Source organism: Nomascus leucogenys, chromosome X, assembly GCF_006542625.1.
Source record: "Nomascus leucogenys isolate Asia chromosome X, Asia_NLE_v1, whole genome shotgun sequence".
NCBI lineage: Eukaryota > Metazoa > Chordata > Mammalia > Primates > Hylobatidae > Nomascus > Nomascus leucogenys.
Genome location: NC_044406.1, coordinates 13,023,886 through 13,050,400, shown reverse-complemented (window position 1 = coordinate 13,050,400; position 26,515 = coordinate 13,023,886). Strand labels below are relative to the sequence as shown.

The 26,515-nt window shown below is 37.3% G+C and overlaps 1 protein-coding gene across 3 annotated transcripts in view; it reads right to left on the bottom strand.

Moving 5' to 3' along the window:
• The window catches only part of GLRA2 (glycine receptor alpha 2), a 215,986-nt gene that overhangs the window by 163,273 nt on the left and 26,198 nt on the right, over positions 1 to 26,515 (bottom strand). Inside the window, exons 3-5 of one of the 3 annotated variants that reach the window (XM_030807420.1) lie at positions 9,325 to 9,392; positions 9,166 to 9,233; positions 2,339 to 2,562 (exon numbers count right to left, since the gene is read on the bottom strand). In XM_030807420.1, the coding sequence (XP_030663280.1) occupies positions 2,339 to 2,562; positions 9,166 to 9,168 (227 nt within the window). In that variant the 5' untranslated portion in view covers positions 9,169 to 9,233; positions 9,325 to 9,392. The remainder of the gene's footprint in view (positions 1 to 2,338; positions 2,563 to 9,165; positions 9,234 to 9,324; positions 9,393 to 26,515) is intronic. The other 2 variants (XM_003261062.2, XM_003261063.2) reach the window with 2 other exon arrangements.

Below are 26,515 nucleotides of genomic sequence, written 5' to 3'. Positions count from 1 at the left end.
CTGAAAAGGAACATTAATTTTTCTAAATGTTGATTTTAGGTTCAGGGATACATGTGCAGGTTTCTTGTATAGGTAAATTGCATGTCATCAGGGTTTGGTGTACAGATTATTTCACCACCCAGGCAATAAGCATAGTACCCTATAAGGCAGTTTTTTGATTCTCGTCCTCCTCTTTCCCTCTACCCTCAAGTAGGCCCCAGTGTCTGTGGTTCCCTTCTTTGTGTCCATATATATTCAATGCTTAGCTCCCACTTATAAGTAAGAATATGCAGCGTTTGTACTGCATGTTCAGTTGAACAGTACTGTACTATTCTGTACTATTCACTGAACAGTATTCTTCTGTTCCTGTGTTAGTTCACTTACGATAATGCCCTCCAGTTCCAACCATGTTGCTGCAAAGGATATGATCTCACTCTTTTTTATGTCTGTGTAGTATTCCATGGCGTATAGTGCCAGTTTTTGTTTTGTTTTGTTTGCTTTTGTATTTTGAGACAGAGTCTCACTGTGTTACCCAGGCTGGAGTGCAGTGGCACTATCTCGGCTCACTGCAACCTCCGCCTCCCAGGTTCAAGCGATTCTCCTGCCTCAGCCTCCTGAGTAGTTGGGACTACAGGCACGTACCACCATGCCCGGCTAATTTTTTATATTTTTTTGTAGAGACGGGGTTTCACCATATTGGCCAGACTGGTCTTGAACTCTTGACCTCGTGATCCATCCACTTTGGCCTCCCAAAGTTCTGGGATTACAGGCGTGACCCACGGCGCCCAGCCGCCACATTTTCTTTATCTAGTCTACCACTAATGGACATTTAGGTTGATTCTATGTCTTTGCTATTGTGAATAGTGCTGCAATGAGCATACATACATGTGCATGTGTCTTTATGGTAGAATGATTTCTATTTCTTTGGGTATATATCCAATAATGGGATGGCCTATTCGAATGGTAATTCTGCTTTGAGTTGTTTGAGAAATTGCCAAACTGCTTTCCACAATGGCTGAACTAATTTACATTCCCACCAGCAGTGTATAAGTGTTCCCTTTTCTCTGTGACCTCACCGGCATCTGTTATTTTTTGACTTTTTAATAATAGCCATTCTGACTGGTGTGAGATGGCATCTCATTGTAGTTTTTATTTTCATTTCTCTAATGATTAGAGATATTGAGCATTAAAAAAAACTGATTTTAAAATACAGATAGCCATTATTTTATTTATCAAACATTTACTCTGTGTCAGGCACTGCAGCAAGTATTTTTAATATATCTTATATCAAGGATTGGCAAACTACAGCCAAAGGGCCAAATCCAGTCCACCATCTATTTTTGTAAATAAAATTTTAATGAGACACAGCCATGTCCAATTGTTTGCATATTACCTATGGCTGCTTTTGAGCTATAATGATAGAGTTGAGTAGTTGCAACAGAGGCAATCTGGTCTGCAACATTTAAGATAATATCTGGCCCTTTACAGAAAATATTTGCTGACCACTACATTACTCATTCACACAAGAATATGCAGAGATAAACACGGAGTTTCCCGTTTTAAAATTAAGGTAACTGAGGGTTATAGGTTACATAACTTAGTAAGTGGCAAAGCTTGGGTTTGATTCTAGATTTGTCTAATTCCAGAAATCCATGTTTTTATGCTATACTCATGAACAGCAGTAACCAAAATAATAAGGCAGGAAAAAATAAGAGCCTTACAGAGTCGTAGAGAAACTGCTATTAGAGTTCAGAAAAGGGGGAGATTATTTTGAGCCTAGAGTGGTAACACTTCTGGAGAAGATCATGTTTGAATATAAAAGCAAAAATGGATCTCAGGAATTGTCTGTCCCAGGCCCAAGTCCAAGAAAAGTTAAGAGATCAAGGTCACGTGTTTACTTAGAAGCAAAGCTGACATTGGAACCAGGTTTCTACGTATCCAGCTAAAAGTATGTTGTTAATGACTATGCTGAGCTATTGAATTTGTGTGTGTGTGTGTGCGTGCTTGAATGTTACAGAATGGCAGAATTATTGAAATGAGATTTTGTATATTATGCTTAATGGCAATTGAACTGAATAGCCTGTACTTCCTTTATTGAAGCAATCAGGAACACATTTGTGCAGGTGATTATGCAATGCCATTAACCATGTACCATCCTACCAAATACATTTTTGTTATGGAGAATCACATTTATGAGACCAAAGGGACTTTTGACACTCTCCACCAACTTTAAGATTCAAATGATAAACAAGAAACCACAAAAGTCAAATATTCATATACAACCTACCCTGCAGAATCAGGCAGCTCTACATTAGCAGAGAAATGGAGATGCGAATGTGTGCAGCCAATGGAGGCTTACCTGATACTGTAGAGCACTTTGCCATTTTTCGAAATCCGTAGCAATTTGTTGTCAGTGGTGACATCGTGGAAGTTGGCACCCTTCTCATTGGCAAAGAACAAATCTGGTTTCCAAATGGAGTCTAGCATAGATGGGTCCAAGTCCAGGGAGTCATCTGGGTACTCACTGTACGCCAGCCGTGAATCATTCCACTGTTGTCTCAGAAAAATATTCACTCGGTAGTCCTACAGAAATGCCGTGGACAAGTGTTACTGATTACCCTGGCACAGGAGTTCTATTTGCGTTTCTCTCTCACTCTTCTCCCTGATCTGATACAGCTTTGGTGTCCGAGTAAACCAAACTGGGTATACCTTGGTCAAAATAAACCATTTAGTTCTATTAGGAGAGGGGACAGAAGGGAGAAAGAAAAAGGAAGATTCAACCAAACCAGAACACCAATAAAACAGGTTGACTTGGTTGAATTTTTTAGTATATGAATTATTCATTTTGGGATGAAATAATACTAAAGCTGATTTTGCTACAGAAAAAGGTAAACAATGAACACAGAAATCAGTCTGTGATGGCAGATTGTCAAATAAAACTGATTTATTCTCCAAATCAGAAATCACATGATCTCTGATCCCTTTCTGCTCAAATGCTCTGGGCAGAAAGAAACCCACTGCGTAATTTGAGTAGTGAAAATCTTATAAAACTGTGACATGATGGGGCAATATTTTAAAATTTATCAACATAAACATTAAGATCTTTCATGTTGACAACATATTTTCCTTGCAGCTACTTACTTTTGAAATTCTTATCATTTTCTCTGAATGTGTTGTATCTACACTAGCCAACTTGATGCTTCATCCAAACAGATGTTTCACGTTCTCAATCGGAACACTGTGGGAGCCTTAGGTACACCCCTGGCATTCCCATTTGGTCTGGGAATTTTCTTCTGTGCTAATGAATAGCTTGGGGGCAGTGACTGCTCTCCTGGGAACTTCTACTCAAAGACCTTAGGTTCATTGAAAGTACTACTTCACTTGATAATCTGGACTCCGATTGAGGCTTCAACAGTATTCCCTAACCAAGCCAGTCTGTGGTTTCAGAGCTAGTAGTTATCCACTATTGCTTCTTGTGACCACAAGTGTGATATATACTAATTCATTATTACTCTCTTTCCTTTACATTTTTTACCCTTACTTGCTCCATCTCCACATATTTGGCAACTGGATTTTTGGTCGCTGCTTACGTTACTCTAATGGCGACTAACTTGTCCTGGTTTGCCTGAGAACTTCCCAATTTTGGCCCCAAAACTCTCACATCCAGGGAACTTCCTCAGTTTAGGCAAACTGGGATAGTTGGTCACTCTACTGGGAGTCACTGTACTCTGGAGACCATTTCAGGATGGCAAGTTTGGGCGAATTCCCCCAGGATCAAAAGGGAAAAAAATAATTAAGTTGTAAAGATCAGGGTGTATGGAAAAAAGCTTCAATACAGTTTTTGTTTTTGTTTTCTTACCTATTTACTAAACTATACAAATTCCCATGACTTATTTTCAAATACATTCATCCTGATGATCAAGTTCATAGAGCATTTTGGAGGCAGTAGCTCTTGGGAAGAGTGCCCAAAGTAGGCCTAATCTCAAGTCTGTGCAAGCTTTAATATGGGAAAGCTAACCTTGAGTTTGAAGTTATAGGGGGCAGTTACTTTATGATAAATTGAGGCTTTACCATTGCACTGCTAATTTAGAGACCAAGGTCACCTAATATATTTGTTTTTAAAATGTCAGACTTGGGCCAGGTGCTGTGGCTCATGCCTGTAATCCCAGCACTTTGGGAGGCTGAAGTGGGTGCATCACCTGAGGTCAGGAGTTCGAGACCAGCCTGGCCAACATGGTGAAACACTGTCTCTACTAAAAATACAAAAATTAGCCAGGTGTGATGGTGCATGCCTGTAGACCCAGCTATTCAGGAGGCTGAAGTGGGAGAATTGCTTGAACCCAGGAGGCGCAGGTTGCAGTGAGCAGAGATTGCACCACTGCACTCCAGCCTGGACAACAGAGGGGACTCCATTTAAAAAAAAAAAGTCAGGCTTGTAATAGATTCTTGATTCTTCCTTAAGAAGTCAAAAATAAGAAATGTAGCTACCTGCTATCCCTGATAACTTAGCATCTTCTTATAACTTGTTTATGCAGCTATAGAATGAAAGGGGACCCATAGTCTCATTTCAGCAGTTATAGCACAACATGCATTCTAATAAGGGGCTGTGTATCTTCTTAATCTGAGTTCTTCAGGAATGTGATTTCAGATTGGAGATAAAACAACTCTTCATTCTGCAGAAGTAACCAGCAAAGCATGTGAAATGTCTGTTTTGGGGAAGGATTTGAGGGAGCTAGAATTATATTCTGGCGATGTTCTCTGAGCAGACACATTTTGTACACTTTGAGTTCACTCTCCTATCTGTTAAATAAGGAGCAGACTAGGATCCACTGCTGTGTCATGGATAGTGTTCCAGCATCCATATGTCCAAATCACACACTATCTACCTACATCCTTCCAGGGAGTCATTTGGAAGCTGGGAAGAGACATCTTTTCTCTATTTTCTGATGGCCCAAACTTGTGGGAAAGCTATATACAGATGGTATGAAAGCACCCTTGACCTTTACTGACATTACTAAAATTCTCAAACTATGCCTTTATATCAGGAAATAGGGGTTACAAATCTACTCCCCATCCTGTAAATTCACTTGCCATCAGAAACTAAAGAAAACAGAAAAATAAAAGAAAATGGTAAACTCACATTTCAAAAACAGAATATAACCTATCTTATCATTTTCTCCTTATTAGTCATCTAAGTCTTTGGGACCACACAAAATTGTTCCAGTGAATACTCTTAATGCTGGGGCAACTAGCAATGACCACTAACAGATATCTGTGTGTCTTAATGAACAAAAATGCATTTTTGAATAATATATCCATAAAAATAATGATACATAAAAATATTCCTTAGAGTAACACAAATGTGTTGTCCTGTGAGTACACATCTCTGACACTAACATGTCAGAGTGAGAATTGGTATTGGGTCTGTAAGCAATATACTTTGTGGGCAGGCAATACCTACAATAAATTAGTGGGACTTCATTAACCATAGGAAGGGCAGACTGGATAGCAACAAAGAAAGCCATGTTGACTTCTTGAAATATATAATCATTGCCTTTTAGTTGGGAACAAATACCCCAAAGTAAAACTTTTAATAATGCTATTCGGATAATGGGGTGAGAGTGAAGTGTAAGGGAAGAGAGGAAAGTCAACAGGTTTAGAAACAAAATTCTGAGGCATTCTTGGACATAATTTATTCCAGAAAATATAGAGAAATCAAAACTATTACCCCAGAAAATAGCACCAATCATTGTCCTTAATGACCTCATCACTGTGCATAAAGCTAAGGATTCTGACTACAATTAAAGACAGTTCAGGGAAGAATCTGTTTCTGTTTAATTTTTTTGACCAATTTTTCTGAGTCAAATTTTGTGAAACTATCAGTAAATTCATGGATGGTAAAATCTTAGAAGTATGGTAAAGAAAGCTTGGGCTGTGATGACACTTTGGGTGTGCAATGGACTGAATGTTTGTGTCCTCTCAAAATTCATATGTTGAAATTCTAACCTCCAATGTGATAGTATTGGAGGGTAGAAGCAGGTCCTTTGGGTGGTGATGAGGTCGTAAGGTTAGAGCACTCATGAAGGGGATTACTGCCCCAGATAATTTTCTTTCTACCATGTGAGAATACCAGAGGAAGTCGGCAGTCTGTAAACCAAATAGAGTTCTCATCAGAACCTGACCATGCTAGTACCCTGATCGCACACTTCCAGTCTGCAGAACTGTTAGAAATAAATTTCTGTTGTTTATAAGCCAACCAATCAATACTTTGTTATCACAGCCTGAGCTAATTAAGACTGGTGTACCAGGTGGAGTCCCAGGCAGGGCCTCAATTATCTTGGAAGGTGAGGCCCTTTCTTGTTGGAGCAATTTTCACATTCTTATTATGCATCCACTTAAATATTGATGCCCTAAATCTGGGGCTGGCAACCTATGGTCTGTGGCCCAAATTTGGCTTCAGCCTGTTTTTGTAAATAAAGCTTTATTGGCACACAACCACACCTATTTGCTAACTTGGGCCTTGGCCTGTTTTTGTAAGTAAAGCTTTATTGGTGCACTGCCACAATTATTTGCTTATTATTGTTTATGGCTGCTTTCATGCCAAAAGGGCAGAATCACATAGTTGTGACAGAGACTATCTGGCTCTCAAAGTCTTAAGTATACTGTCTGGCCTTTTACAGAAAAACTTTGCCAATCCCTACCCTAGGTGGCCTGAGGATTTCTTCTTTGACAAGCATGATAGAGTTCCAAAAAATATTTTCTGTAGTTTTGCACCAAAGCCAAAATTGAATAAAACAAAATATATTTTTAAAGCAAATGAAGTTTGTCATTATATCAAAACTAAGAAGTAAAACAAAAGAAGCACAATATACATCAGTCTTCTAACCATGCAATTCAATCTGTGTTATACAGCAGAATAGACAGGCTGTGTATGTTACCCTTGAGCAACAGTTTCCAAATTTTCTGATAGGAAGCATGACAAAGGTCACCAAATAAGTGGCCAGGAAGTACCTGAGCAGCCCATTTATTAAACTTTCAGTAGCTGTTAAAGATAGCAGAAAACAAGGATATCCATAGCTTCCATTTTAATCTCTTTAGATGTTTAGCTGTTTTTGCATTAATGAACATCGAAAAGGTGTACATTTACATTTTTGATTGAGAATATGATGCAATGAGGAGATTTAATCAAAGCAACATGGGAGTCTAATTAATGCAATCAGCATTAGGTCGTGCAAATATTGTCATTAAATGCCATCGTGTAAAGCTGGTGACAGTGATTTGGGCTACTGGAAGCTTTGCCCCCTCTCTTATTATGATAAAGCCAAGAGGGGAGAGACAGAAACTGAATGTCAACCCGGGAGTTGATATACTCTTTCTATGTTTAGCTTTTATTATGAGTCATTTAATAACCGTATCAAAACTATCCTATTTAGGTAAATTTTTAAATGCACTACATCTTGTCAAAGCCTCACAAGTCTCATTTCTGGGTAATAATGTTTCAGAATAATATCAAAATGGGTAATGGAGTTGAATTATGTCTAATTTTGCCAGTGGAAAAAAAGTGGTAAATTAATTCTTCCTAACATGAAGGACACCACAAAGTACAGTAATTTATTAAACATGATGTTAGTTGCCAAAAAGAGAAAATTCATATAAACAAGGAAACCTTTTTTTTTTTACTTCTCAATGGCATTATGCTTATTATTTTTAGGACATCAGGCACCATAATACTTAGTCAAACTCAATTACACTTGATTTTGGTTTTATCAAATGAATGGTTGTAAACTTTACATAGTAATGCAAATTAGACCCTGCCAATTGATTTGAGACTTAAAGTAAATAATATGGGGACCAAGAAAATATCTCACCCAAAATGCAACCTCCATGCTGTAGCCTAGAACTCTGTGGGGTAAGACTAATGATCCAATAGGCTATGTCACAGGTAACATGACCATGACATTTATGAAGAGTGTTGGGAGAAGCCCGGGTGTAGTAGTTAATGCCTTTAATGCTGGTGCTTTGGGAGGCTGAGGCAGGAGGATTGCTCGAGGCCAGGAATTTGAGAACAGCCTGGGCAATATAGTGAGATCCTGCCTCCACAATTTTTTTTTTAATTGACCAGATGTGGTGGTGTGCACCTATAGTCCTAGCTACTTGGGAGGCTGAGGCAGGAGTATCATTTGAGCCCAGGAGTTTGAAGTTTCAGTGTGCCATGATCTGCACTCCAACCTGGGCAGAAGAGTGAGATCCTGTGGTGGCTCACGCCTGTAATCCCAGCACTTTGGTAGGCCAAGGTGGGCGGATCACCTGAGGTCAAGAGTTCAAGACCAGCCTGGCCAAGATAGTCAAACCCTTTCTCTACAAAAATACAAAAGTTAGCTGGGCATGGTTGGCATGCACCTGTAATCCCAGCTACTCAGGAGGCTGAGGTGGAAGAATCGCTTGAACCTGGGAGCCAGAGGTTGCAGTAAGCCGAGATTGTGCCACTGCACTCCAGCCAGGGTGACAGAGAGAGAGTCTGTCTCAAAAAAAAAAAAAATGCACTGGTAGATTTTATAGTATCTGAAATCTTTTTCACATATATGAAACATGTTTACTCATACTGTATAATGAGCTTCTAATTAGCTTTAAGTTTACGGGTGTTTTTTTTTTTTTTTCGAAAAGGCATGCATGTGGTATAATTGTTATGGACTTGGGACTACTTTCTCTTGCCAACAAAATTGTGTGTGTATGTATTTTCCTAAGTTCAACCCTTTGGAATATATCTTGAATGTGGCATCGAAGGGAGGCTCGACTATCTTAAAAGTTCCATTACATGTAAAACACTGGCTATATTATTACATCTCTCAAACTTTGAAATTTGTACTTCCGAAGCATTGGGGATGCACCTATTTAAATATCCATAACTATGCATCATATTTATTGTGGATAATTCTACAGAAAACCATTAAAACATCAAATGTTTTAAAAATTTCTCTGGCATGATGGATATAAGATTACTGAATATTGAGTAATGAACACTTGATAAATGACTTTACAAAATAAAGTAGTATAAATTATTGCTTTTCATAGGCGAGCAAAGTTGGAAATTGGCACTCAGTAAATGTCTCACAAATATGCCACAGTGCACTTCAATCCCACATCCCATTCCTTCACACGATGGCTTCAATGCTCAGTCCCACTCACCATTGTAGTTTCTGCTATTGACCCAAAGCTGTTGATAAATATGTTGCAGGTAACATTTACAGGAGGCCCTGCAAGTTGAACAATAGAAAATTTGACAGTTTGTGTTCACAGCATGATTGAGTCATGTCTTTCTCTTGCCAGTGGCATTGCAGCACTTACCATGGTCGTTTCTGTGACTGATCCAAAACTGTTGATAAAAATATTGCAAGTAACGTTTACTGGAGGACCTGCAGAATGCAATGAGAATATTGCAATAGGCATTGAAGCAAAAATACAGCTCCATTAACATCTGTGCAATTGGCTAGAGATTTGAATAAAATTAAAATGATGGTGAAATTGCAAAAAAAAGTTTTACCCAGAGGTGCATAATGATAACATTCCCATTTGTATTTTGGATAATGGCTGTTAAGCAATGGCAACTTACCCTGAAGAGTTTTGGATTTGGAAAATATAAGCTGAAAACTATTGAACTAAATTCATTGTCATAAGTTTCTATTAAAGTAGCCTTTTGGGTGGTGGCTTTATTTTTGACCTTAGGATCATCAACATTGTAGACATCAACAGCGGTTGCCTTGTAGTGATGAAATAGCCTGGTCATGAGGTCAAAATGGAGCTGCATTTTGAGTTATGGATGAGTCAGAAACATCCACCTCCTTTTGTATGACATTCTTTAAATCAGCAGGTTACTTTGATTTTCTTGACACCTCTGAATTTACCCCACTCCTTCTTTATATCCTCTGACCACCAATGAAAAATGATGTACAGAAATATAACAAAGAAAATTAACTTAAGACATAAACACAAACAGAAATGTCAATTTATGTCCATATTGTTACCTTAGTAAATATGGTGTAAAGTAAGGATTATTGCATCCTAGATGTGCTTTGAACAAAATAAGAGTCCATTTTTATCTCCAGAGATCCAGTGACTAGCCTGACTGTAGTTCTCTTTTTCTCTTACCTTTTGTCAGTAGGTAAATCACTGTCTGATGATTCCCTGCTTAACATTTTGCTGGGGAAGATATTTACTGCCTTTGTGGAATTTTCTCCTAATGCTTTCTGAGCTAATATTGCCATGAACTATCTATTTACTTGCTGCCTTCTCCTGTAGAAATGTGTATGTCTTCATGCAACAAAGGATCAGCAGCCCAGTGCAAGAAACACCCTAGTTGGCTCAGTACCCAACAAATCTGTAGGATCTGAAAGAAGAGGAATTTGGCTTGAGGCCTCCCTCAAAGGCAGTGAAAACACAAGTTATGGCAGCACTTAAACACTGCATTTTTAAACTCCTTCAGAAGTCCATGTCGGGTTCTAGAAATGAGGAAATTTGGGGTACAATGGCTAATTTAACTCCCCAGGCAAAATCTTTTGGTAAAAGAAGGAGCAAGGAGCAAGGAGTTGTGGTAAAAGAGATGTGTTGTTATTCTTTGAAACATAACTAATTTTTCTATTTTTAACGAAACAGTAACTGATTTTTTTATGTGTTTGCTCATGTCTGTGTAATCTTCTGCAGTGGGGATATGAAAAGAAATGTACTGAGTTCTATTATCCTTGAAAAACAACTTATAACCCTCAGAACTCTCTTTTCCTAATGAAAGTACAAGTGTGTTCTTATGCATACTTTTGTATAACAGGATTTATACTTAAAATAGTTTGGATACTTATTACTAATGAATTTTGATAGATGCAAACCAGGACCATCAATGTGTTTTTCTCTTCGTTCGCCTCTTTAACTCATTCATTTGAGAGGGCCCCTTGTAGCCCTCCTTAAGTCTACCTTTTGAAATGTAATTGTGATTTTAAAAAATATATTTGCAGGCACAGAATAACAGGCACCACCATATTACCAAAACAATTTTCAGTAGACATCTTTGAAATGCTCCAAGTATTTTTAATTTGTCCCGGCCCCTCTTATGTCAGCATCTGCCATGATGAATTCTTCTCCATGGTCACTTTCTACTCTGCTTGATTTTGTTTTTCTTTTTTGATTACTCAAAACAAAGCAAAATAGATACTTTCTCTTTCTTGGCTATAAAATTCTATTTTGTAACAAACATTTTTCTGCTAATGAGAAATAAATTAGACAAGGCAGAGGCAAGTCACAAGAAATTATATATGTTTGCTGTTTCCCCTTCTCTCCACAATGAAATATTTCCTTTGAGATCATCCAGTTCAAGGTGCAAAACTTTCCTGAATTCTTATATGCAAGATAGATTAAAAAAAAAAAGAATGTTGGGAAAAATAAACAGGAAAAAGAGAAATGTCATTTAAAAGCAGAAATTTGAAAATTTAAACATTGGTTGTCTTGTACATTTTCTGCTTGTCTAGCCTACCCAACTGGCTTGGAAACATTTAGAAAGCTGGGTCATAGCATTATATATTCGTTTTTATCTTTCCTGATAAGTGGCATTATGAGTATGTTGCTGGAAGTCAAAATAATTTTTAAGTTACCATATATTGCTGCACTGTGCTAAGTGCATTTAAAAAATTATCTAGTGTGATTCTCACAAAAGAAGAACCTGTTTATTGCCCTAGTAAATGTTTACAGATGAGGAAACATGGTGTTAGAGAGGTTAAATTGCTTGAAGTCACATCACAGTAATTAGAAAAGCTGAGACTCAGTGTCTCATCATTCTGATTCCAAAAACCTAAACTTTCAACCATTTTGTTGCACTTCCCTCATTTCATAATATCCTGTTGCCCTCCTGGCCTGCTAACCATGGTATTTTACATTGGTTTGTACCTTTCTTAATCCTTTACATCTGACTTTTTCAATTTTGGGCATTTTGCTTCAAGGTTCATTTGCATTTCTATATAAAACCTTATAAAGAAAAAAAGTTTTTTGATGAGGGATTAGCACACGCATATACTAAGAACTGACATATATTTGAACCTTGCTGTGTGCCAGTGAATGTCTTATTTCATTCTTCAATAATTATCATTACCTCCATTTCTCAGATGAGAAAAATTGAGGCATAAAGATCATTAATTTTCCCAAGGTCGCAGAGTTTATAAGAGGCAGAAATTGCCTAACTTTAAGGACATTTTTTTTAACTACAGGGATAAAATGCCTGAGGCCAATACAATTATCCTAGTGATATAAGCTACCTAAATGTGGAAGTTGACCTGCAAGTTCTTTGGGTTGAATTGTAGATAACTGTTTTTTTCCCCACTTTTAGGAGTTATCCTAGCAGGTGTCAGCACAACCTTTCATCTGCATTTAGCACAATAGTCTGCTCAGGTGTTCTGATTGACAGGGACATGTTCTTAGATGTGATCACCAGTGAATGAATGTGTTCTGTAAACTATAGAAGGAAACATTTTACACTAGTTAACCCCATCTAATTGATTTATCAGCAAAGTGATGATATTCAAAAATGAGTTGAATGAGAATCTGACTGGTGAAAAGAATTATGTAAACATCTAGTTTTTCATGGCACTATCATTCCTATCCTTCGTTCCTTGTCTCCTATCTCCCTTCTTCCCTCTTCTTCCTGCTCCCCTCTTCCCTTTCTCTCTTGCTCTCATTTTTCCTTTATTTTTTCTCTTATTCTTATGAGAAAGAGTGATCTGGCCATAATTCAAGTATGCAATCCAAATATAATGGAAATAAGACATAGATCTGGCATACTTTAAATGTATTTGAAAAAATAATTCCACCTCACCTGCCCCCAGCACAAAGTATGACAATCCCCATCCCATATTGATCTTCTTTGTTACTATATATCACTTGCTCAGAGTATCTTCTTTGGAATAAGGTATTTGTCTTAGAAACCCATTTAAAATTATAACTATGCTACATTGGAGGCATAATAAATTATTGATTATTATCCATTAACATCTTTGCTTTCAGATCAGTTGATCAAATTGGCTATGGTAGGGAACAGGATCATGAAGAATAGTGCTATTCTTCATATATAGTACTATTATATATCCCCTGCTACTCAAACTGTGGGCTGAGGACCAGCAGCATCAGCATCACCTAGGAGTTTGTTGGAAATGCCAAATCTCAGGCCCCATCTGAGCCCTGCTGAAGCAGTCTGCACTTTAACAAGGGGAACTTACTACTGCAGACCATCTTTCTCCCTTTCAAAATTATGATCATTTGTACTTTGTTTCTATCTTTCATAAATGTCCTTTGAAATGTTAACTGTAGTCCATTTGTAAAACTTCTAAGGTCAAACAAGTTTGGAAAGCACTGTTGAATAGTTATGTAGTTTCTTTAATGTAGATTTTCCCAAAGCATTTTATTGTTTTTAAATCGTGGTGTTTTATATAAATATGTGTGTGTGTTATATAACACATATGTTATTTGTTTTATATAAATATATATTCAGTGGCATTAATTGCATTCACAATATTGTGCAACCATTACCAGTCTGTTTCCAAAACTTTTCAATCACACCAAATAACAACTCTGTAACCATTAAGAAATAACTTTTCCTTTCCCCTCCCTGCCACTTCTGGTAACCTCTAATCTACTTTCTGTCCCTATGAATTTCTCTATTTAGGATATTTAATGTAAGTGGAACTGTATAATATTTGTCCTTTGTGACTGATTTCTTTTATAGCATGTTTTCAAGGTTCATCCATGTTGTAGCATGTATCAGAATTTCATTCCTTTTCATGGTAGAAGAATATTCCATTGTATGTATATATAAAACATTATTCATCTGTTAATGAACACTTCAGATTGTTCTCATCTTTTTGGCTATTATGAATAATGCTGCAGTGAATATTTACATACAAGTAGGTTTGAGTCCCTGATTTTAATTCTTTTGGATATATACTAAGAAGTGGAATTGCTGGGTCATAAGATAATTTCACGTTTAGCATTTCGAAGAACTGCCAAACTGTTTACCATAGCATCTGCACCATTTTGTCACAAGCAATGTATGAGAGTTCCAATTTCTCCACATCTGTGTCAACACTTATTTTCCATTTTTAAAATTATTGCCATCTTAGGAGGTGTGAAATGGTGTATCATTGTGGTTTTGATTTGCATTCCCCTAATGAGTAATGAAATTGAGCATCTTTTCATGTACTTACTGGCTCTTTGTATATTTTCTTTGGATAAATATCTATTCAAGCCCTTTACCCATTTTTGAATTGGGTATTTTGTCATTTTATTGAATTGTAGTTCTTTACATATTCTGGATATTAAACCCTCCTCAGACATGATTTAAAAATATTTTCTTTATTGTTTTTTCACTTTCTTCATAATGTCCTTTGATGCATAAAATTTTAGGGTTTTTTTTTTCTTTTCTTTTTTGAGATGGAGTCTTACTCTTTCACCCAGGCTGGAATGCAGTGGCACAGTCTCGGCTCACTGCAAACTCTGCCTCCCAGGTTCAAGTGATTCTCCTGCCTCAGCCTCCTGAGTAGCTGGGATTACAGGCACCCACCACCATGCCTGGCTAATTTTTGTATTTTTAGTAGGGACGGGGTTTTACCATGTTGGCCAGGCTGGTCTCAAACTCCTGACCTCAAGGGATCTGCCTGCCTTGGCGTCCCAAAGTGCTGGGATTACAGGCATGAGCCACCACACTTGGCCTTTAGTTTTGATAAAGTTTAATTTACCTATTTTTTCTTTTGTTTCTTATGCTGTGGTTTCATATCCAAGGATCAATTGCCAAATCCAAGGTAATGAAGATTTACCCCTATATTTTAAAAAATAGCTTTTTGGTTTTAATGCTTACATTTAGGTAATTGATTCATTTTGAGATAATTTTTGTTTATGGTATGAGAGAGGTCCAACTTCATTGTTTTGCATGTGGAAATTCAGTTGTCCCAGCACTATTTCTTTTCTTTTCTTTTCTTTTCTTTTCTTTTTGAGAGAGTCTTGCTCTGTTGGCCAGGCTGGAGTGCAGTGGCACAATCTTGGCTCACTGCAACCTCCGCCTCCCAGGCTCAAGCAATTCTCTTCCCTCAGCCCCCCAAGTAGCTGGGATTACAGGAGTGTGCCACCACGCCCAGCTAATTTTTGTATTTTTAGTAGAGATGGGGTTTCACCATGTTGGCCAGGTTGGTCTCGAACTCCTGACTTCAGGTAATCTGCCCGACTCGGCCTCCCAAAGTGCTGGGATTACAGGCGTGAGCCACCATGCCCGGCCGAGTCCCAACACTATTTCTTGAGGAGACTGGTTTTTCCTCATTAAATGGACTTGCCAACCCTGTCAAAATCAATTGGCCATAGGTATGTGGGTTTATTTCTGAACTATCAATTTTATTCTATTGGTCAACGTATTTATCCTTATGCCAGTATGACACTGTTTTGATAATGTGGTTTTGTATTAAGTTTTGAAGTTAGGAATTGTGAGTTCTTCCGCTTTGTTCTTCATTTTCAAGGTTATTTTGACTATTCAGGGCCCCTTGCAATTTAATATGAAGTTGAGGATTGAGTTTTCCACTTCTGCCAAAAAAGGCTGTTGGAATTTTGACAGGGATTGCATTGAATCTGTAGATAACTTTGGGTAGTAATGACACCTTAAAAATATTGTCTTCCTACTCATGACTTAATAAGGGATGTCTTTCCATTTATTTAGGTCTTCTTTGATTTTTTCAGCAATGTTTTGTAGATCTCTCTCCATATATAATGTCATTCTTTGTCTCTTTTAACAATTTTTGACTTAAAATCTATTTTGTCTGACATTAGTATACCGCCTCAGCTTTCTTTTGGTTACTATTTCATGGAATATCTTTTTCAATTCTTCTGCTGTTAGCCTACTTGTGACTTTGAAACTAAAGTGAGTCTCTTGTAGATAGCATATAGTTGAATCATGGTTTGTTTTATCCATTCTGCCAATGTATGTCTTTTGATTAGGGTGTTTAATCCATTTACATTTAAAGTAATTACTGATAAGGAAGGACTTACTTCTATCATTTTGTTTTTTGAATATCTCATAGTTTTTTATGTCCTACATTTCCTTTATTATGACCTCTTTTATGTTTAGTTGATTTTTTTTGTAGTGAACCATTTGGATTTTCTTTTCATTTCCTTTTTTGTTAACTTTTCACATATTTTCTTTGTGATTACCATGGGAATTACATTTAACAATCTAGATTTATAACAACCTAGTCAGAAATGATACCAACTTAACTTCAATAACATACAATATCTCCACTATTATACAACACCATTCTCTCTCCTTTATGTTTTTGTTGTTGCAGATTATATCTTTTTATTGCATGCACAATAAAATCAACTAATAATTTTTATGCATTTGTCTTTCCAAGTCCTGTAGGAGATAAAAGTGCAGTTATAAACTCCAAATACAATAATAGTGTTTTTACATTTGCCCATACATTTACTTTTACTGGAGATCTTTATTTATTCATAAGACTTCTACTTACTGTTTAGCATCCTTTCATTTCAGCTTGAAGGACTCCCTTTTTCATTTCTCATAGGCCAAGTGGTAATGAACTCCCTCAGCTTTTGCTGGTCTAGTAATAATTTCTCCCTCATTTGTTAAGGACAGTTTTGCTGGATATAAACTTTGAGTTACAGTTTTTTTTTTCTTTCAGCACTTTAAATATATCATCCCATTGTCTTCTGGCCCTTAAGGTTTCCACTGAGAAACCAGTTGATAGTCTTACTAGGGATCCCATGTATGTAATGAGTTGTTTTTCTCTTGCTGTTATTACAGTGTCCTCATTGTTTTTGGCTTTCAACAGTTTGGTTATAATATGTCTCAGTGTGGATCTCTGGGTTTACCATACTTGGAACTTACTGTGCTTCTTGGATTTGTAGATTTATATATTTCATAAAATGTGGGAACCATTATTTCTCAAAATTTTTTTATTCATATATTCTTTCCACTCTTTATTCTTCTGGAACTTCCAGAATGTGTATATTGGTCTATTTGATGGGTTCCCATTGGTATCTTAGGCTCTGTTTACTTTCATTTATTCTTTTTTCTTTCTGCTCCTCAGAATTGACAATTTCAGTTTTCCTATCTTCATTAACTGACTCTTTCTTCTGCCTGCTCAAACCTACTGTTAAACTACCCTAGTGAATTTTCAATTTCTGTTTTACCTTTCAGATACAGAATTTTTTTATAATTTATATTTCTTTATTGATATTCTCATTTTATTCCTACATAATATTCCTGATTTCCTTTCATTCTTTGTCTTTGTTTTCCTTTAGACGTTTGAGCATATTTAAGACAGTTGTTTTAAAGTCCTTGTTTAGTAAGCCCAGTGTCTGAACTTCCTCAGGGATAATTTCTATCAATTTATTTTGTTCCTTTGAATTGGCCAATACTTTCTTGTTACTTTTTATGCATTGTGATTTTTGTTGAAAACTGTATATTTATCATAATTTGGTAACTGAAAATTATCTACCTTCTCTAGAGTTTGCTGAATGTTTTGATTGTTGAAGGGTATAGTAGGCCATTTGCTTAGTGACTTTCCAAAACTATTTCTGCAAAGACTGTAATATTCCTTCTCATGTGTGGTCACTATAGTCTTTGTTTCTCAGCCTGTGTTCAGCTAGAATTTTATGAGAGATTTTCTTGAATATCTGGAGCCAAAATACAAAGCAACCAATCAACCAACCAACCAACCAAGCAAACAAAACATAACTCTCCCACTCTTTGCAGATTGGCTCTATGCCAGAGCCCTTCAACAATTAGCTGGGCTTGAACTGAATCTAGGGATCAGCCCAAGGTGAAAGCTAAGGGTTTGCTCGGGTCTTTTCTGAGCACACATATTTCCCTGAAAATGCAGTGGCTTTCTAAATTTGCCATATGCATGGTCGATTTTGAATGTCCTAATTTCCCTAAGAAACTCTCTCTAGGTTTTACTTCCAAGTTTTTAGATGGTCTATTGTATATCTCAATTGTAATATTTTGCCCTTTAAGATTTTTAGTTTGACTTGCAGTATTTTTTTAATTAATACTCAACTGCGTTTCCATCCTGAGTTAGGTAAAAACGGAGATGAGCATTGTCATAGGCTGAATTGTGTCCACCCCACATTCATATGCCTTAACCCTCAGTACCTCAAAATGTAACCATATTTGGAGATAAGGTCTATAAAGGGTTAGTTAAGTGAGGGTTGGCCCTAATCTGATATGACTGGTGTCCGTATGAGAAGAGGAGAAAAGAGACACCAGGGATGTGTTTATACAGAGGAAAGACCATGTGAAAATGTGGTGAGAAGGCAGATACCTACAAGCCAGGGAGATAAGTCTCAAAAGAAAGCAAACCTGTCAACATCTGGATTTTGGACTTCTGGCCTTCAGAACTGTGAGAAAGTACATTTCTGTTGTTTAAACCACTCAGTCTGTGGTATTTTGTTATGGTAGCCCTAGAAAACAAATATAAACTCCTTGCATTTGTCCTTCTGGTAGCCTATAGAAAGGTTAGAACAGACACACAAAATAATTTGTGAATAAGGTTTGGTCTATTCCTTCCAGATCAAGGGACCAGGGTCCCATACTAGCAGTGTAGGCTAGTACCAATTTTAAACCAAAACTACTGCCATACCAGGGAGGGAATGGGACAAGGGCAAGTGGAAATACCACAAAACTTTCCTACCATTTCGAAGTTACCTTTTTCTTGATTTTGTGGACATTTGGTTGCTGTAAAGTTTTGATTGTTTTCCAGAGTTCTGACAAAATTGGTTCTGACAGTTTCTACTCTTTTTTGAGAGCTTGAGCTTCCTACTGTGCCATTTTGTTGATGTCACCCTCCCTTTCTCCAAAACTTTAATACACCTATGTGAACTATGGTGTTCCTGAAAAAAAATAGTGTGTGTCATTATTTCCCAAACTTATTTGACCATAGATTTTTTTGTTTTTTAGATAGACCATCCTTTTTGTGGAACACCTTTCAAAGATAGCAAGCATTCTGCAAAACATAGCTTTGAAAATGCTGATCCACATTTTTTCATTTATTAATTCAATTAAAACATTCTTATTGAACAATATATATGTTAGAGGATAACAATAGAACTATTAAAAGGACTAAAGGAAATCAAAGGGCTATTATAAAATTCTGTGCTCCTGCCAAGGAAGAAATTTTCTATTTGGGCTGCAGAGTAGGTACCTAGGATAGAGAGGCAATAGAAGAGGAAAATCAGTAAAGTCAGCTTAACTTTTCCCAGTTATCTGTTTAAGACTAAATTTATGGTTCTCTAGTCTGCAGATATAACTTATGGATGTGAGTGAAAAGCTCTATTTGTAACTGGATTTGACAAACTTACTAATTCCTGGCTGAGCTGTCTTAAAAACTCCGTGCCCTAGTCAACATCATTTTTTTAAGGGGCCAGATATTAAATAGTTTAGCCTTTGTGGGCCACAAGGCCTCTGTCATAACTACTCAATTCTGCTTTTGTAGTGAAAATAGCTGTAGACAATATGTAAATAAATGAGTGTGGCTGTGTTCCAGTAAAACTTTATTTACAAAACACGTGGTAGGCCAGATTTGGTCTGTAAGCCAACTTTGCCTGGCCCTGCTCCTAATCAGACTAGGAGGCTAGAGAACAGCAGGAATTATAAATTCCACGGTCTTTCCATAGCTGCAAGTGAGGACTGACCATGGACATGGAAGAGCATAGGGACTGCCTGTAGGACTATCTACAATGAGTTTGATATTGTGCTCTGTAGCATGAACAAAGTCATAGCAGAAAGACTGGATGGGAAATGATGGCCTCAGAGCCAGATGCACTGGAGTGGGCTCAGGTGAAAAACCATCAAGCCTGAATCAGAACACTATTTATCAAAAGCGTTAGGAAGTAATATGGAAGTGAAACAGGGCTAAGCCAGATAATATGGGCAACAAATACTTAATATACACGACTCAGTTATTATAATGACTTACATTGCTCATAAACATACATGAGACTTCTGTATTTTGCATATTCAAAACCTAGATAACAAAAATGTTTTCTATTATTCATAATGACTATATTTTAAAACACTTGTTAATGTTATGTGTGTGTGTGTGTATATATATATATATTTGTATTTACCATAGCTTTCTAAGTTAACAATAAATGTTACTATTATTAATTCTTTTTTTTTTTGAGACAGGGTCTCTCCCTGTCCTGCAGGCTAGACTGCAGTGACACTACCACAGCTCACTGCAGCCTTGCTCTTTTGACTCAGGCTCCCGAGTAGCTAGGACCACAGGCATGCACCGCCATGCCCAGCTAATTTTTAAATTTGTATTGTTTGTAGAGACGGGGGTCTCACCGTGTTGCCCAGCCTGGTCTTGAACTCCTGGGTTCAAGCAGTCCTCCCACCTCAGCCTCCTAAAGTGCTGGGATTATAGGCATGAACCACCACACCTGGCCAAATATTATTTTTTGAAAAGCATTATGATGGATTCTATTTAAAAATAAACATTGGGAAAGAACAGGGTATCCTGTGTAACACCAAGACAATTAGTCACTATTTGTTAGTTCTACTTAGTTATTTCCCAGCATCCTTTTAAGGTAAAAGCCTACTTGAGAACAGAGGGAAATCTTTGAGTTCCAAGATGGAAATGATATTATTTTTCTCTCTTGTCACAAATAGAAAAAAGTGGCATTTTCACTTTGCGATTTCTCATAAATAATTTAATGTGTCTTCAAGTACCACAATTGTTTTAATGTGTGGCCCTTGGATGGGAATGGAATATTAAATATATGTGCTTGATATATACAGAAATTAAATTTCCTTTAGAATAAAAAGATTTTGTCTAGCACAAAGATTCTTGCCATTAGCTCAATAGACAAAGGGGGAAAATAAAGCACACAGAGGAAGCAGGAAGATGTAGAGTTAAGGGTCAGAGCCTTGATATCTGAACATGAGTAAGCACTGTTTCTTATTATGGCTTCCTGCGTTGCGTGGTGCTTTGATGCCCATGAAAGAGAAAGCCTTGGAGGATAGGAGGATCACAAGGGAGAGGGAATGACTTTTCTTCATGGCACTCCCTTTATGAGGGAGAATTTAAGGCATTTAATCTGAAAGAATGGAGAAATTTTTTAAATGTCATGATTGTAATTAGAAATGGCCCCACAATCGAGGCAGAGGTTGCTGTGAGTCGAGATCGTGCCATTGCAATCCAGCCTGGGCAACAAGAGTGAAACTCCGTCTCAAACAAAAACAAAAACAAACAAAAAAAGCTGGGTGCGGTGGCTCATGTCTAGAATCCCAGCACTTTGGGAGGCCAAGGTGGGTGGATCACCTGAGGTCAGGAGTTTGGGACCAGCCTGGTCAACATGGCAAAACTCCATCTCTACTAAAAAAATAAATACAAACATTAGCCAGGCATGGTGGCAGGCGCCTGTAGTCCCAGCTACTTGGGAGGCTGAGGCAGGAGAATCACTTGAACCCAGTGGGGTGGAGGTTGCAGCCACTGCACTCCAGCCTGGTGACAGAGCAAGACTCCGTCTCAAAAAAAAAAAAAAAAAAATGGCCCCACAATCTAACCCACTGTGCTGTTTTAATCTCCTTGAAAATTCACCGTAAATTATGTATCATTGATTCTTCTGCTCAACTCATACTCAAATGGTTTTACCAGTCTTACTGCATTCAGCTTGTTTGCTGACATTCCAGGTTTGTGCAAAGGGTAAAACATTCAGAGAAGTAAACATGCTGGATGTTTACTGATTCCCACAGCCTGGTGAGACAGCTAGCAAAACCATTTGCTTTGGACAAGCCATGTTGATAGAAATTAGAAAATTGCCATACAGATGGGTTGTGGTGGCTCACGCCTGTAATCCCAGCACTTTGAGAGGCAGAGGTGGGCAGATCACCTGAAGTCAGGGGTTCAAGACCAGCCTGGTCAACATGGCGAAACCCTGTCTCTACTAAAACTACAAAAATTAGCCTGGCATGGTGGCAGGCACCTGTAATCCCAGCTACTCAGGAAGCTGAGGCAGGAGAATCACTTGAGCTTGGGAGGTGGAGTTTGCGGTGAGCTGAGATCATGCCACTGCACTCCAGCCTGGACAACAGAGTGAGACTCCGTCTCAGAAAAAAAAAAAAATTCTAGACAAAGCAATTAATTAACACCTAAGGTAGCTTAAATATCAAGAACCAAATAGCATCTTCTGTGAGTCCTTCCCACAAATGGCCACCAGTTGTCAACTGCTCCCACACAAGGATAAGTAAATGGACAAATAAACACATGGCTCAGATACATGTCAAAGGGCTTGGAGAATGCCAGCAAGTTTCTGTATTTGCCTGATGTGGATTTCTCCACAGTTTAAAGAGAAGAGATAAGAGAGAATCCATCATCTCATGAAGAGTGATCACTTTTAAGAGAAAGTGAGTGCTATTAATAATTATACAGGAAAATCAGGCAGAAACCAGGACAGTCCTGAGAAAACCTGGACTTTGGGTCATACTACTTAAAGATATATTTGAAGTGTGGTGGCTACTAGTCTGTTTTATCTTTAACACTAGCTCTGATTATTACCACCTGTCAACTTTAAACAGCTGCCAAAAATTCTCTGAGCCTGTTAATTCTGCAGAATAGAAATAATGATGCTTACTTTGATGGTAATTGTGATAATTAGTAATAATGTATGGAAGGCATGTAATGGTTCCTTAATAGATCGTAGTTACTATTATTTATAGTAATGGTAGTAGTATTACTATCATTATTGTGCATTCATTGGATTGTAAAAATATGTCTGTGTAGGAAATACATTGTCAAACCCATTTTAATATAAACTGAAATCTTGGAGACTACAACTTAGATCTTCCAATATCCTCTATGCTAATCTTTACTGAAATAATGCCCATCTTATCCTATTTCCATTCTCTTTTCTCTGTAAACTTTGTTTTGTTTTGTTTTTTCTTCTTAGCTTTACAGGACTTCTTGGCAGGACCCAACCACCTTTTACACCTTTCTTGTTTCTGGGAATTATGCATAAACATTCTTCATGTCTGGAAAACCCATGTAGCCATCATGAATTTGAGATTATTGCAACCAGCTTCTTTATTTAAAATAGGCTTTCTCTACCTTGGGACTATTGGCATTTTGGACTAAATCATTCTTTTTTGTTAGGAGTTGTTCTGTGCATTGCATGGTGTGTAGCAGCATCCCCCTCCTCTACCCACTAGATGCCAGTAGCACCACATCCCCCACGCCCCCGTTGTGACAATCAGAAGTGTGTCTAAACATTGCCAAATGTCCTCTGTGAGACAAAATCTCCCCAGCTGATAACCACTAAATTATAAAAAGAAGGTAAAATTGCAGGATGAGTAGAAAGTTTATTTAACAAAGATCACATTTTATGTAATAATGAAATGAGCTTCAGTTTACTCTTCTGCTTCACCAAACAAATGCTAGTATCATATTAAAATATTTCTTGGTCATATGACTTTCTTATGAGAAAGTCTGACATGTTTCAGCAAAGAGTGTGGATTTTAAAAAATATTTAGAAATACTTTAGGTGGGCCGGGCGCGGTGGCTTATGCCTGTAATCCCAGCACTTTGGGACGCCGAGGCTGGCGGATCATGAGGTCAGGAGATCGAGACCATCCTGGCTAACACGGTGAAACCCCATCTCTACTAAAAATACAAAAAATTAGCCAGGCATGGTGGTGGGCACCTGTAGTCCCAGCTACTCAGGAGGCTGAGGCAGGAGAATGGCGTGAACCCAGGAGGCAGAGCTTGCAGTGAGCGGAGATTGCGCCACTGCACTCCAGCCTGGGCGACAGAGCAAGACTTCGTCTCAAAAAAAGAAAGAAATACTTTAGGTGAAGACATGGCAGTATAATAGAACTTATACTCGTTTGTCGAGTTTGTTAATCAGAAAATTGAATTTGCAGACATTTGCTGAATTCTGTGTATTTGCATGTTACAAATCCTCAGTCGCTTATTAAATGAACAAATATTTATTGAGTACCCATTATGTGTCTAGTATATACTTGGTCTTCTACTAATTATGACCTACAAGTAGATGGTAAACTGTGGTGCTAAATAAAAGAAAATCACGCATTAAGGACAAGTCAGAAACAATTTGCTGAAAAGCTCTTGAGTCACTCTGCAAGAAATGTCAGATGAAACAAAACGTGTATGCCCAACCAAGCATCACAGAGAGGGCATTTTTACTAAGCCTTTTCTAATGCAAGTGAACTGCTGCTTTTTTGTTCATTGCAGGATCATAGTGACCTTAAAGTGAACAGTTTATGTTTTGGGAGATTCAGAACACTTTGCTTGTGGTAACAAGCTTCATTTCCTATTTTAAAGATCTCAGAGACTAAATGGAATCTTCAGGTTGAGAACAATTTGTAAGAATAATTTACATATATTTCTATTTATGCTATAATAAAATGTCATCAAAGAATTGCTGGAAAACATGGGATTCTTGCTATTTGGGATTGGGGTGAATAATAAATAAAGAGCCATTTAGCCTTAGAAGAAAATGATTTTGAATGCCATTTGGAATTAGTTTTGAAATATAAAGACTTGAGAATTTTTCATGAACCTAAATGACATATCCTTTCCTTTTAGGAAGTAACAAAAATAGAATTAAAGATGACTTTCTCTCATGTTAATTGAATCCTCTACTACTTTGTGAAATGAATAACAAGTTCACCAACTTGTTAGGCCCTGACAAATTGGAAATAGAAATTTTTGCATTAATAATTTTTAAGAAGAAACTATGCTATGTTTGGAGTTACGATAATGGAATTGGCTGATAGGATACACACACATATACACAATTGTTTCCAAGTTAAAAATCTTATCCTCCAAAGCCAAATGATACCTAATTGATGAAATTCTTCATGATTCTCCCTATACGAATATCATCTTTCCTAGCATTCCTATAACCCTATAACCCTTATCTTGTTGTATTATGGTCGATTTTTATGTGTCTAATCTTTTCTAGTTTGCTCTGGACAGGGCATGGCTTTTATCTGATTCACTGTAGTGTTCCCTTGGCACTTAATATAGTACTGAGCACATAGTAGGCATTCAGTAAATGTTCAATGAATGCTACTGATGAGAATATAAGCCATTTTTATGTAAGGAACTTTTAGTGGCATCCCAGGAAATCTGATTCAGAACAACTTTTAAGGCATTTTAACCCAGTTAATCGGCCTTCATTTCTTCAGCTTCAAAAAGTAATTCATTCAAAAAGTAATTCATTTAAATCAAATGTTTAAGCTAAGCCTATGAGATCAGAAGCCAATTCTGTTTATCTCTCCAGAGCACTCAACAGAATGAGAATATTATGACAAAAATATGACAATCACCAATGAGGAACACTGCTACATGCTTCTTTGATACCACTGCTGAACTGCCCTGTTTGAGGTAGGGATCAGGAAATTCTTAACTGTTGCCCTCCCTCCTAACATCATCCTTTACCAGTACAGTATCACATAATGGAAAAAATCATAAACTTCAGGGCCAAAAGGACTGGGTTTAAATCCTGGCTCTACTATATACTATTTGTATGACCCTATGTAGGCTACTTAATTACTCTGGGCTCCCATTTCCTCATCTTATAAAAGGAGAAATATCTTCACCTAACTCTCAGGTTCATTGGGAGAACTGAATGAGATAATGTAAATGTGAAATATCAGCTACTTCTTTTCTGTTACCATCTCCTTCCTTCCCTTATCGAGGAAGGATCTTCCTCCTAAACCTTGAGATCTTTTTCTTTATTTAACAATCAGATGTACTTTTCTCAAGCATAGTATCTCTGCCCTGCATTTGATTACTCTCATCCCTATACACAGTGTTAAGAAAATGACCTGGATTTTAAAAGTATAAGTAAGCTCTAGGAAAAAGTCTAATTCCCCCTTATTGGAGAAATATTGCATTATTAAATCTAACGATCGTGAGTGTAGGGAAAAATTATGCTTCAGTAAAAAACTATACATTGTCTATACAGCGTACCTTTTAGTGTTATCAGACTCTGATTCTATTGGAGCTATTTTACAACTCTGCAAATTGTATAACTAATAGTAATGCGAAATATCCCTTGCTTATAGGTATGGAAATTCTGTCCTGTAGAGGTTCAAGTGACTTCCTTCCCCCACTGTGGAAGAGGCTAATTTTGCCTCCATTTGCACATTTATTTCAATATTTTTATCTATAGATGTGTCTGTTCTTTGAGGTTTTTTTTGAACTGATTATACCATCTGCCTGGTTCCCTCATTGACTAATGAGTTAAATAAAATCTTTAACATGTATTAATTATATAACTGTATAAGAGTCATGATTTTACCTTATTTTGGAAAATTATTTTTTCACGTGAGGTTTTAAAAAAAAGAAAGAGATTATTGCTGTTTGGACATCTTGGGCTCAGAGCCAAGCTTTAGCAGCTTGGAGACCTAAATCCTGTTCAAGGCCACTGCACTGCCAGGCAACCCAGCACTTTCTATTTAGCTGTCAAAAGAGAT